General features: G+C 39.4%; 1 protein-coding gene across 7 annotated transcripts in view; it reads left to right on the top strand.

The window, feature by feature from the left end:
• Positions 1 to 14483, top strand: part of ZFAND4 (zinc finger AN1-type containing 4) — a 52562-nt gene that overhangs the window by 3467 nt on the left and 34612 nt on the right. For 5 of the 7 annotated variants that reach the window (XM_070364824.1, XM_070364826.1, XM_070364825.1 and 2 more), the window contains exon 2: positions 2440 to 2740. The exons of 1 other annotated variant lie outside the window; for it this stretch is intronic. In XM_070364824.1, the coding sequence (XP_070220925.1) occupies positions 2557 to 2740 (184 nt within the window). In that variant the 5' untranslated portion in view covers positions 2440 to 2556. Of the gene's footprint in view, positions 1 to 2439; positions 2741 to 6668; positions 6743 to 14483 lie in introns of those variants that run through there. One more of the 7 variants, XM_070364828.1, reaches the window with a different exon arrangement.

Raw genomic sequence — 14483 nt, forward strand, 5'->3', positions numbered from 1 at the left:
CTTAAATGCAAATCACTAAATGAAGGAAGCCAATCTGAAAAGGCTACATACTGTATGATTCCAACTGTATGACATTTAGGAAAAGGCAAAACTATGGGGATGGTGAAAAGATCAGTAGACCAGTGGTTGCCAGGGATTGAAGGGAGAGAAGGATAAAGAGGCAAAGCACAAAGGATTTTTAGGGCAGTGAAGCTGTTCTGTGTTACTATAATGATGTTACTACAATCGATAGTTTGCAAAACCAAGAGTGAACCCTAACGTGAACTGTGGGCGTTGAGTGATGCTGCTGTGTCAATGTGTTCATTGATTGTAACAAATACACTACTCTTATGTAAGTTGTTGGTAGTGAGAGGCTGTGCGTGTGTGCGGGCAAAGAGTGTATGGAAATTCTGTTGTTCAGTTGCTAAGTCGTGTCTGACTCTGCAACGCACCGACTCCCCACTCCAGGCTGTCCTGTCCTTCACTGCCTCCTGGAGTCTGCTCAAATTCATGTCCATTGAGTCTGCAATGCTATGTAACCATCGCGTCCTCTGCCACCCATTTCTCCTTTTGCCTTCAATCTTTCCCAGCATCTGGGTCTTTTCCAGGGAGTTGGCTTTTTTCATCAGGTGGCCAAAGTTTCGGAGCTTCAGCTTCCGCAACAATCCTTGCAATGAAAATTCAGGGTTGATTTGCTGTATTATTGACTGGTTTGAGCTCCTTAAAGTCCAAGGGACTCTCAAGAGTCTTCTCTAGCACCACAGTATGAAAGCATCAATTCTTTGGCGCTCAGCTTTCTGTATGGTCCAACCCTCACACCTGTACATGACTACTGGAAAACCCATTGCTTTAACTCTACAGACTTTTGTGGTAAAGTGATGTCTCTGCTTTTTAATGTGCTGTCTAGGTTTGTCATAACTTTCCTTCCAAGGAGCAAGCGTGTTCTAATTTCATGACTGCGGTCACTGTCTGCAGTGATGTTGGAGCCCAAGAAAATAAAATCTGTCACTATTTCCACTTTATCCCCTTCTGTTTGCCATGAAGTTATGGGACTGGATGCCATGATCTTAGTTTTTTGAATGTTGAGCTTCAAAACAGCTTTTTCACTCTCCTCTGTACTTGGAGACTGTACTTTCTAGGAACTCTATACTTTCTGTTTTATCTTGCTGTGAACCTAAAACTGCTCTGAAAGTAGTTTATTTAAACGGAAAACAGATTCAGGCTTTAGGCTATCTTAGGTTCATTTCCTCATTTAGTCTGAATGCGTGGTTTCACTGCAGTGCCTTCTAAAGTCAAATATTAAGTAATTTTAAAATTTTGTGTGATCTTTTCCCCTGCTTAAATATAATTAAGAATAAAATAATTTCTGAAGTATGTGATATGATACCTCAATCCAGTTTTTATTAAACTTTCCTTTTTTTTAAGAAAAGATAACTGACATTCTAGAGAATGGATCAGAATAATGAAGGGCAAGAGTCAAAGATCATAGCTAGGCTATCACAATTTCTCCATTAAGAGCTAATTATGGCCTGAACTAGGTCCTAATCAGTGAGGTTGGAGAGGGTCATGTATTATAGAAATATTAAGTTGTCCTGTTAGAATTGGTCACATCTGGATACCTTGAGGATTGTGAAAAAATATAAAATGATTCCTGGGTTTCTGGCTCAAGTGACTAGGTTAATGGTGGTGCTCTTTACCAGGACGGGGACTAGGACAAGGAGGAGGTTCGTGGACAAGATGCTTAGTTTTGGACGTGTGGGATTTCAGATGCCTGTGGAAATCATCTCTGTAGAATGGAGATATAGGTTATTAATTAAACCACATGTTTTAAAAAATAAGTGCTCTCTTACTCACATTGTTAATGAAAATTGCAGTGAGTTCAGTGATATATGCTTTGGCAAAAAAAAAAAAAAAAGTAAAAAATTTATCATTGCTTTTTTCTTCTTGATTTTTGCACTGCCCTTGTGTTCCCATTCTGTCCGCCTGGTCTTCCAGATGTTCTTCTCCCACTTGGAGGTTTTACCCATTCAGTGTGATTCAAATGTACAATGTCTATAACATTATGCTTTATGTGGGTTATAAATGTAACTTGTGTATTTCAGGAAAGGATGTGCATAACATTCAAGGTCTTGCAAATGTATACCTACATGTTGAAGTCATTGGTTTAAGTATCATTAACAAGAAGACATATAATTTGTTCAGCATGCAGTATACATAAGTAACTGCTGAGCTCTAGTAAGATAAAATATATCAAATATATCTATTCTTAATAATCTTACATTCTAACCGGTAGAGAGTGCTTTCAAAGACAATCGTGAATAGTTGACGAGTAGACATAGTAAGCACTAAAACGAATTCTGGGCTGTCTGGAAGATTGATATAAGCCAGAGTTCAGAAAATCTCTGTGGAGGACTGAGACTTTCACATGGGCTTGTTAAAAAAATTATTCTTGTTTTTTAGGTATAAAACTCAAAACATGAGCAACCATGTATATAACCAGTGTTCAAAGCTGATTTGGCTAGAACTGGAATACAGTTGCCTCCAGCATATTCCAGAGGAATTAGAAAAGTCAAAGTAATGGATAACAGGAAAGATCCTCCATTCTTCAATGAAGATAACGTGGGACCATTGTACTGCAGACTTCCTTTTTATGATACCATGGAGCTCTTCATTGAAACACTGACTGGAACTTGTTTTGAGCTGAGAGTTTCACCCTTTGAAGCTATCATTTCCGTGAAAGCGAAAATTCAAAGATTGGAAGGTACTAGTCTATTTAAAAAATTTTTAGAATATGAGGATTAAATTTGTTCTTCAAGATTGTGTAATACCTTTTTAGCTTTTCTTGTGGAGAAATGTCGACCATACATGGGTTAGAATCGGATGATGAATCCTTATATGGCCCCTCCTCCACCTCAGCAGTTACCATGAGCTGCCTTGCTTCCATTCCTGCATTTCCCCCGCTCTTCCCTTTCTACCAGATTTTTTTGAAGCAAATCCCTGGCATTATGTTAATGTGTGAAACAATATTTTAAAATGGTTTTTCAGCAGGTTATAATGATGTGCAAATTCTGCTGTAACTACCTTACAGTAATAATTTAGTGACTCTTTTTACTTTTTTACAGTGCTTTGCAAAAATTTTTTTTTTTAATGTGGAGATTTTCTGAGGAGAGTCTTTGGTGTACATTTACATAGATTTGAAGTTTCCTCAGTATAGAGGTGGAGAAGGCAATGGTACCCCACTCTAGTACTCTTGCCTGGCAAATCCCATGGATGGAGGAGCCTGGTAGGCTGCAGTCCATGGGGTCGCGAAGAGTCAGACATGACTGAGCGACTTCCCTTTCACTTTTCACTTTCATGCACTAGAGAAGGAAATGGCAACCCACTCCAGTGTTCTTGGAGAATCCCAGGGACGGGGCAGCCTGGTGGGCTGCCGTCTATGGGGTCGCACAGAGTCAGACATGACTGAAGCAACTTAGCAGCAGCAGCAGCAGCAGTATAGAGGGATACTGAATGTTGTATAATATCTCTTTTTTGACTGGTGTATTTGTGAAAAGTGTTAAGAGTTACTTTGTGTTAAAAATTAGTCTTTTTCTTTGGCAGATTTCTGAAAGAAGTGGTTTTTTGCCATTTACAGTTGAGTAAACACTAGAAAATTGTTCCATGTAACACTAAATGGGTCTTTGCATTTTGTGCCAGCTAGAAGTAGCTTATAATTTAAGGCAGAAACTAGCATTGCCCTCCAGCCCAGTTTAAGTTCAGAATTAAAGGATGAGGAGGATTGGAATTTATCTTTGTAAAGTCAAGGATATTGGTATTTGAGCTTCTGAATGATAGTTCATTTTTGACTTTGTTCTGCTTTTTTATATATATGATGTTTTAATGGTAACTTTTTAGGAGCAGGAAGATTGAAAAAAAAACAACAGCCTCTTGTGTTCTAAATAATCTCTGCATTATTTTCTAGCTTTCATGCATAATCTCTGAGCAGCTAAAGCACTCTAGAAGGAATCCTGTTTAGTTATCTTAATGTCAGAAGAGTAAATTTGGGCTTAGGGAAGATTAGGGACTCATCCAAGAGAACTCTTCACTGACAGGATTGGATAAGAGCCAAGATGTAGGAGACATTGTCAGGATAAAAGCAGTGTACTTTGTAGTTATTAGACAGTTGAATCCTAGTTTAGACATACAAAACAAATATACTTATTGAGAGATTAAATGGAGTAATGTAGAACCTCTGCTGTCTTTGCTAGGGCTGTCATAACAAAATGCCATAGAGTAGGAGGCTTAAACGACAGACATTCATTTTCTCACAGCTCCAGAAACTGCAAGTCTGAGATCAGGGCACCAGCACGCTCAGGCTCTGCTGAGGCTGTCTCCCTGACCTGCAGATAGGCTTGCTTTCAGTCCTCACACGGGCACATCTTCTTATAAGGATGCGTAAGGGCCACACCCTCATGACCTCATCTAAACCTGATAATCTCCCAGAGGTCCCATCTCCGAATGCCGTCCCTCTGGGGGCTTAGGCTTCGAGATGTAAACTTGGGGGATGCAGCTCAGCTCGCAGCACTTAGAGCAGTGGCCGTGCTCCGTGTGCTCAGCCACGCCCCCTCTGCCACCCCGTGGACTGCAGCCCGCCAGTCTCCTCTGGCCATGGGAGTTCCCAGGCAAGAATACTGGAATGGGTTGCCATTTCCTTCTCCATGGAATATTCCCGACCCAGGGATCGAACCTGAGTCTCTTGTGTCTTCTGCATTGGCAAGCAGATTCTTTAGCACTGCGCCGCCGGGGAGGAGAGACAGTCCTTATTACAGAAAACGCCGCTGTGCTCCTCACTTAGGCTGGAAGTGCCTGCAAACCAGGGTTAGTGTGCTTAGCCGTCAGAGAAGCAGCTTAGCCGTCAGAGAAGCAGCGTAGAAGACAAACTCATACCTGAGACTCACCCACCTGTGAGCAGTTCACTCAGGTACCTGGAGACGTAGGATCAACTCTCTCTGCCAGGGGAAGGAAAGGTGGGAGGCACCGCTGGTGGTCAGTAGACCTTAATTGCTGTTCCCATTCCCCACCCTGTAGCCCTCACCCCTTCTTTCCTTCCTGTTCTTTAAGCTTTGGTAACTCCTTGCAACATGTGGGCAGGGACAGTCACTCTTCTTCAGGAGGCTTCGAGAGGGATTCCTTCATGTAAAATGCATTCTAATCCTTTAGTAGGGGATCTTTCTATCCTACCCTGGACAACATTTGAGAGTAACATTTTGGACCAGTCTCCCAAGAGAGAGGAGTATGGAATGGGGCAGAGACGACACCGCTCGGCCTAGTTATTCAGGAAATAGTTGTCTGCTGCATTGCTCTTCCTGTTGGGCAGCTGTGGGAAGCTGGGAACTAGAGCATCATAGAAGAGAAGAGGGTAGATGGAGAGCACTGCAGAGAAAGGTTGAAGAAGTGTGCTGGATAGACGTGATGAGGCTTAATGAGGAAGGAGCAGTACCTACAAGGGAATCTAAATGGGCCTCGATGGGCCAGGAGCACTGAAGCCACGCTGCCTGATTCCAGATTTCCAGCTGAGTAAATTAGCCTCTCTTTACCTCAGTTGTGCTAATTAAAAGTGGGAATAATAATAATAGCTATTTCAAGGAGCTGTTCTCAGGCTCGAATGAACTGAGTGAAAAGCGCTCAGCAGAGCATCTGTGCTCTGTTAGTCTGTGGAGATAGTGCGATCCGCGCTGACCAATATAAATGCTGTGCCCTTGGGAGGAAATGCGCTTTAGTTCTGAGTTTCCGGAGAAGGGAAATTGTTTGGAGCTTATCATTACGTAGAGCAGTGATCTGTAGAGAAGAGTACGTAGTACTCAGAGGATAGGAATTGGAAAGAAAACATGTGCCAAGAAAGGTAAGAAATTATTGTCACCTGGCTTTTCATTGCCACGGCAGTGGATTCCCTGGCTTGCCATCAAGTCATTGGCATTACTGCTTCCTAACAGAGATTTCTGTTCATGGGTTAGGATTGTTGTCCTGGACAGTTTTTTGAGTAGATGGGACCATGGTAATAGTTCTGACCAGCGAGCTATGAATGGAAGTCTCCATCAGCCTGAGTCTCTGAGTGGCTATAGTGAGCAGAGCCCTCATCATGACATGCAGTAGACATGTAACTTATGCAGAAAAGAAGTTAAATGTCACTTAAACCAGTGACATTTTAGGCATGGTCTGGGGTAAGTTCAATTTAACCTACTTTATTTTGCCTCATACAGTATCAAGTAGGCATCCATTTTTTTTTTTTACTCTATAGTTATCCAAATACCACCCACTGAGCTAGCCTAGCCTCTCCTCACTAATTCAGTGCCTGTCTCTCTTCCGTTTTTGGGTGTAGACGCAACTGTCAGTCGCCTGACGGCTCTCCCCGTGCCAGTGTTGCACTGTCTCTCTGTGAGGCTTCAGGCTCCTCTAGTTTCCTTGTTTGGCCTCCTCTGTGCTCTTTGGGTTGCCCTGAGAATTCCTCCGTAGAAAGAATCTGCGTGCTGTAGCCCTTTCTGTTGTAGCCTACTGTTTTACACTAGGGTCCTGCTAGTGTGGTGGTAAGGTACTGGGGAGGGGAGACTGTCTGCTGTCTAATGATTAAATCTCAGTCTTTCAGTGGGCCTGTGTCTCTGGGGCAGAGTGTTTCTTAGCTTCTTACCTTTCCCCACCATATAATCACTTAGGTGAAAAAGCAAGAACAGAGGAGTCTGGAATCACCGAAATATCCTTGCACCAGGTGGGATCAGCCCCTAATAAAGTGAGTTGGCCTCCATTATGGAGAATACTCTGGAATTTTTCATAATGTTTATGTCCCCCTCCCTCTGCCTGAGCTGTAGGGGAATCTTTCTTGACTTCTGAGTAAGAACCTCATGGAGTTTCTAGAGATAAAACTCTCAAAAGTGTTACAGCTCCACTATGACTATGACTTCAGGGATTCCTCAGTCCCATGTTAGCCATACTCGGCCTCTACCAGATCCTGAAACTACCGTTTACATTTTCCTTCCAGCTTATGTCACTGGAGGCTTCTGCTTCAGGTAAGCAGATCTTGGCTGTAACTCTTTGGATTTTCCTATCTGTAGGTTTGGACGTGGTGGTTTGCCATCCTGCCTCATATTTCTGGTGGCTCCAAGAAAAGTTGTTTGTTGAATTTCAGTTTGTTCAACCTTTTTCTTATTGTAAGGGTGGGAGTGGCAGCTCACATGCCCTGTACATGTTTTACATAAAACTGGAAGTCTAAACTTTCTTCTAAATGTAACCATTTATGATTTAAAATTTCCTTCCAAGAACTATGTTAGCCAAATCCTACAAGTTTTCATAAGTGGAATTTTGTTGACATTAAATTCTCAGAGTTTGTTTTGCCAGAAATACTTATTTTTTACTATTTAAAAATTGTGTTAGGGGCTCTGTAGCCACAGTTATATATAGGATTGGATACATTTAATCACTTTAAAAAATAATTTATTTTAATTATAGGCTAATTACTTTACAGTACTGTGGTGGTTTTTGCCATACATCACGTGAATCAGCCATGGGTATACATGTGTCCTACCATCCTGAACCCCCCTCCCCTCTTCATCCCCACCCCACCCCTCAGAGTTGTCCCAGAGCACCAGCTTTGAATGCCCTGCTTAATGCATCGAATTTGCACTGGCCTTCTATTTCACGTGTGATAATACACATGTTTCAATGCTGTGCTCTCATACAGTCCCCCCTCTCCCTCTCCCACAGAGTCCAAAAGTCTGTTTTTACATCTGTGTCTCTTTTGCTGTCTTGCATATAGATTCGTCATTACCAATTTTTTAAAATTCCATATGTGTGTGTCAATATACTGTATTGGTGTTTTTCTTTCTGACTTACTTCACTCTGTATAATAGGCTCCAGTTTCATCCACCTCATTAGAACTGATTCAAATGCATTCTTTTTAATGGCTGAGTTAATATTCCATTGTGTATATGTACCACAGCTTTCTTATCCATTCGTCTGCTGATGGACATCTAGGTTGCTTCCATGTCCTGGCTATTACAAACAGTGCTGCGAGGAACACTGGGGTACACGTGTCTCTTTCCCTTCTGGTTTCCTCAGTGTGTATGCCCAGCAGTGGGATTGCTGGATCATAAGGCAGTTCTATGTCCAGTTTTGTAAGGAATCTCCACACTGTTCTCCATAGTGGCTGTACTAGTTTGCATTCCCACCAACAGTGTAAGAGGGTTCCCTTTTCTCCACACCCTCTCCAGCATTTATTATTTGTAGACTTTTTGATGGCAGCCATTCTGACCTGCATGAGATGGTACCTCATAGTGGTTTTGATTTGCATTTCTCTGATAATGAGTGATGTTGAGCATCTTTTCATGTGTGTGTTAGCCATCTGTATGTCTTCTTTGGAGAAATGTCTGTTTAGTTCTTTGGTCCATATTTAGATTGGGTTGTTTATTTTTCTGTTATTGAGCTGCATGAGTTGCTTGTGTATGATTTGATCACTTTTTGTAGTTTATACTCACTCCCAATATTCTGACCAATAATATAACATGTTTTCATTTGTCTCCAAGATCTAGCAAACTCTTTTACTCCACTTTTTACTGAATATGTAAATATAATTTTATATATGATACAATTTTGCATTTTGTAAAATTCACTATTTTATATTCGTTTTCTAGGGCTGCCATAAAAAGGTACCACAAACCAAGTGGCTTAAAGAAATTGTCTCATATTTTCAGAGGCTTAAAGTCCAAGATGAGGGTGTTGGTATTATTAGTTCCTTCTGAGGGCTCTGAGGGAAAATCCAGAACACGCCTTTTGCCTAGCACCTGGTGGTTTTCTGGTAGTCTTTTTTGTTCCGTAACTTGTAGAAGCATCACCCGTCTCTTTACATCTCCCTGTATATGTCTGTGTCTATCTCCAGATTTCCCCTTTTTATAATGACACCAATCATACTGAATTAGGGCCCTTCCCTAATGACTTCATCTTAACTTGATTAATTTGTGAAGACTCTCTACAAGTCAGGTCAGATGCTGAGGTTCTGAGCGTTAGGACTTAAGCATATGAACTCCTGGGGGACACAGTTCATCCCATAACTAGTCTGTGTTCGTAGTTCTGTCAGTGTTGACAGACGTTACTGTCACGTAACTCCCACCATGATCCAGGTACAGAACGGTTCCATCACCCACCAAAATTCTTTGTGCCTTTGTGGTCAACTTGCCTTCAGACCTGGTACCTGGCATCTACTGATGTGTTTTTGTCCTCATAATTTTACCTTTTCCAAAATTTCGTATAACTGTATACAATAGTATGTAACCTTTTGAGTCAGCTTTCTTTTGCTTATACATGATACACATGCATTTGAGATTTATTCATATTGTTCTGCATATCAATAGTTCATTCTTTTATGGCTGAATAGTGTTCCATTGTATGGATATCCTACACTTATTCATTCCTAAGTTGAGGGACCCTTCACTTGCTGGTGATGTTGAATAAAGCCATTTTTAAGTTTCATGACAGTTTTTTATGGGTGCATAAGTTTCCAAGCCAGGCTTCAGCAATATGTGAACTGTGAACTTCCTGATGTTCAAGCTGGTTTTAGAAAAGGCAGAGGAACCAGAGATCAAATTGCCAACATCCGCTGGATCATGGAAAAAGCAAGAGAGTTCCAGAAGAACATCTATTTCTGCTTTATTGACTATGCCAAAGCCTTTGACTGTGTGGATCACAATAAACTGGAAAATTCTGAAAGAGATGGGAATACCAGATCACCTGATCTGCCTCTTGAGAAATCTGTATGCAGGTCAGGAAGCAACAGTTAGAACTGGAGGAACAGTTAGGACATGGAACAACAGACTGGGTCCAAATAGGAAAAGGAGTACATCAAGGTTGTATATTGTCACCCTGTTTATTTAACTTCTATGCAGAGTACATCATGAGAAACGCTGGACTGGAAGAAACACAAGCTGGAATCAAGATTGCCGGGAGAAATATCAATAACCTCAGATATGCAGATGACACCACCCTTATGGCAGAAAGTGAAGAGGAACTCAAAAGCCTCTTGATGAAAGTGAAAGTGGAGAGTGAAAAAGTTGGCTTAAAGCTCAACATTCAGAAAACGAAGATCATGGCATCTGGTACCATCACTTCGTGGGAAATAGATGGAAACAGGGGAAACAGTGTCAGACATTATTTCTGGGGGCTCCAAAATCACTGCAGATAGTGACTGCAGCCATGAAATTAAAAGACGCTTACTCCTTGGAAGGAAAGTTATGACCAACCTAGGTAGCATATTGAAAAGCAGAGACATTACTTTGCCAACAAAAGTCCGTCTAGTCAAGGCTATGGTTTTTCCAGTGGTCATGTATGGATGTGAGAGTTGGACTATAAAGAAAGCTGAGCACCAAAGAATCGATGCTTTGAACTGTGGTGTTGGAGAAGACTCTTGAGAGTCCCTTGGACTGCAAGGAGATCCAACCAGTCCATCCCAAAGGAAATCAGTCCTGAATATTCATTGGAAGGACTGATGCTGAAGCTGAAACTCGAGTACTTTGGCCACGTCATGCGAAGAGTTGACTCATTGGAAAAGACTCTGATGCTGGGAGGGGTTGGGGGCAGGAGGAGAAGGGGACGACAGAGGATGAGATGGCTGGATGGCATCACTGACTCGATGAACTTGAGTTTGAGTGAACTCCAGGAGTTGGTGATGGACAGGGAGGCCTGGTGTGCTGCAATTCATGGGGTCGCAAAGAGTCGGACACGACTGAGCGACTGAACTGAACTGAAGTTTTCGTTTCACCTGGGTCAGTATTTAGGAGTAGAATTGCTGAGTTGTGTTGTAAGTGGTTTTTTAACTTAATATGAAACTGCCAGAGTTTTCCAGAGTGGCTGTACCATTTTGTATTCCTGTGAGTAGTGTCTAAAATTTCTTGTTGCTCTGTATCATCAGAACATGGTATTGTCTGGGTGTTTTTGTTTCTTTTTTGCCATTTTAATAGATCCTGGTTATATCTCATTGTGGTTTTAATTTGCGTCTCCCTAACTAATCATTTTGAGCATATTTCTATTTTCCTGTTGCTTACATCTTCTTTGGTAAAGTTTCTAGTCAATCTTTGCCCATTTTTAAAAATTAAGTTTTCTTATTATTGTGTTTTTAAAGTCCTAGTGCTTTTAAATTTTTCATATGTTTCCTTGTGTCTTCTTTGACCCCTGAAGTTTTGGAGGTACACTTTTATTTCCATACTTATGGGAATTAAAAAGTTTCATTTTATTATTAATTATGAATCTAATTGCAGGTGGTCAGTAAACAGAATATTTATGGTAAGCATGGTATTTATGTGTACAATTGTCTTTGAATCTTATAGTAACCTGGGGCTCTATAAAAATTCATGTGTGGTATAGAAGAAACAGGAAGAAAAAATCTGATGAGGTAGATTATTGACATTGCGAGTTCAGGTGTATCTAAGCAGAGTGGGAGGTTGGCTCCGATGTAAATCTTTGTTCTCTAAACCGCACAACCACTGTGTTTTTTTTTTTTTTTCCCCACCTGCTTTCTGGAATTGCAAGATGCTCTAGGATCATCTTGTGTATTTTTTGCCCTATCTTAGAACTAGCCATTTCTTCAAGAAGCTCTGGTTCCTTTTTTTGGAGTATGGTATTAAAAACCAAGATGTGGGCATGACAATTGATTTTTCAGCAACAATAATAGGAACCAGAAGACAGTGGAATATTATCTGCACAGTGCTGAGAGAAATAACAGTTTCTACTTAGAACTGAATTTAACTTCCAAGGGTGAAGACAAAATAAAGACATTTCCAAACAAAAACAAAGCTTGAATTTCCTAACAACAAATTCTTGCCAAAGGGACTTCTGAAGGATATATTTTAGAATGCAAATGATCCCTAAAGGAAGTTGATGATGCAAGATGGAATGGCATATTTTTGGGAAAATCTAAATAAACATTTACTTAAAAAAGCAGTATATGAAGGTTTGAAAAAATGGAATTAAAATCCTAGTAACTGGCATGCAAATCAAGGTGGAATTGTTCGTATCGGAAGTCATAAGGCTCTCAGCGTTGTTCATGAGGAGGATAAAGATGTGATTAGCTTTTAGACTTTATTTTGTTAAATATGATCATTTAAATTTCTAAATTCATCACTTGAGATTAGAAATAGAATTAATTTCAAAATGACAGAAGTGCCTCACCTTTTCTCATCATTCAGAATTAATACATAAAGGAGGCAAGAGATAAAGCAGAGCAATTAGAATGCACAAAATAAGGTAGTAAAAATGAATAGAAATATGTCAGTAATCCCCCTAAGGTAAAATGGATACAACTTTCTAATTGAAAAGCCATTAGCAGACTGGTTTTTTAAAAAATCATATGAAATGCTGTTTGCCAGAGACCTAATCTAAAATAAAAGGTTCTCAAAATGTTGAAACCAGAATTGAAAAAGATATATCAGGAAAATACTAACCTGAAGAAAGCTGGTGTGTCTGTATTAGTAAAGTTGTTTTGTAAAATACATTTCAAAGTTAAACATGTGAACAAGTCTTGTGGAGGGATATTCCTGGTAGTCTTGTTGATAATGTCAGAAATCTAGCAACAAGTTGAGTGACTATGCTGGAATGCATAAGTTGTGGTATATGTAAATATTGTGTCATATGGTGGGATCAAATTCTGTGAATTGACAACAAGGTAGCTTTGTACACGTGTAGCTTTGTACACGGCATGGATAAATTCAGAACAATGGTGAACTAAAAAAACAAGACAGATGAACACAGTATGATTCTACTTATATAAAGGTCAGAAAGGGGTTAAGAAAACACTATCACTGGAAGCAAAGCATTGACAAGAAGCAGAGGAATAATCATACCACGTTCAGAACAGCGATTTCCCCTGGGTGGAGTGAGGAGGACGCAGTTGCAGAGAAGCAGGAATATTTTTTTCCTTTATATCCTTCACTGGGTATAGTCAATCTTTTTTCAGTCATTCTAGTAGGTATGTAGTGATATCTCATTGTGGTTTTAATTTGCATTTCCTTAATGATTAGTGATATTGAGCATCTTCATGAACTTATTTGCCATCCTTATATATTCTTTGTTAAAGTGTCTATTCATTTCTTTTACCCATTAAAAAATGGTCGAGTTTTAAGTGTTCTTTATTCCAAATACAAGTTTTTAATCAGATACACATTTTGCTGAGATTTTTCTCCCAGACTGTGGCTTATCTCTATTCTCTTAACAGTATCTTTTGAAAAGCAAAAATGTTAATTTTGCTGAAGTCCAATTTATGGATATGAAAATGGATATCATATCTAAGAATATGTCAGTCTGAGATCACAAACAATTTCTTCTGTATTTTCCTGTAAAGGTTTACTTGCGTTGATTTTTTGTTGTTTTTGCCGCACCCCAGCAGGCAGGGCTAGTTTCCCAATCAGAGATCAGACCTGTGCTCCCAGCATTGACAGCAGAGTCTCAACCACTGGACTGCCGGGGAAGTCCCAATTACATTGATTATTAAAATATTAAACTAGCATTTCTAGAATTCCCTTTACTTGATCATATTGTATATCTTTTTAATATATTGTTGTTTGTTAAGACTGTGTCAGGATATTTGTATATTTTTTTCATGAAGAATATTGATTTTATTTTATAATGTGTTTGGTTTTGGTAGGGAAGTAGTGTCTTCATTGAATGAATTGGGGCTATTCTTTCCTTTGCAGTTTTTAGATAGAGCATAATTGGTGTTATAGCTTCAAATGTGAAGCTATCTCTAATAAATATAGGACTATTCAGATTATCTTTTTCTTCTTGAGTGAGTTTGGGTAGCTTGCGTCTTTAAAGGATTTTGTTGATCTGTTAAATTTTATTGGCATAGAGTTCATAATATTCCTTTATTCTTTCAATGTCTGTGTAGTCTGTAATGATGTTATTACCCTTTTCATTCCTAATACTGGTAATTTGCATATTATTTAACAAATTAGCCTTTATTAATTTTAGTGAATTTCTTAAAGAATCAGATTTTGTTTTGATTTTTTCCTCCTGTTTTTCTTTTTTCTATTTCATTGAATTCTGTTTTGATTTTTATTAATGTTTTGGCTTACTTTGGATTTAATTTACTCTTTTTATAATTTCTTGAGACCAAGGTTATTGATATGATTCATTTCTTCTTACGAAATATTGCTATTTAGTGCTTTGTTTCCTCCTAAGTACTACTGTCTTCTTGGTATTTCATATATTTTGATAACGTTGTGTTTTCATTTTCATTTGGTTCAAATTATTTTCTAATTTTCCTTTTGATACCTTTTTTGATCCATGGGTTATCTTGAAATATGTTGCTTAGTTTCTAAAAATTTGGAGAATTTCTAGAAATTCTTCTTACATTGGGTTATAATTTAATTCTGCGTAATTTTGATTCTTTTAAAATTTAGGAGCTTGTTCTGTGGTCCGCAATTCTGTCTATCTTGGTGAATGTTACCTGTGCACTTGGGAAGAGTCTGCATCCTGCTATTGATGTGTGC

Source organism: Bos mutus, chromosome 28 (assembly GCF_027580195.1).
Source record: "Bos mutus isolate GX-2022 chromosome 28, NWIPB_WYAK_1.1, whole genome shotgun sequence".
NCBI classification, from domain to species: domain Eukaryota; kingdom Metazoa; phylum Chordata; class Mammalia; order Artiodactyla; family Bovidae; genus Bos; species Bos mutus.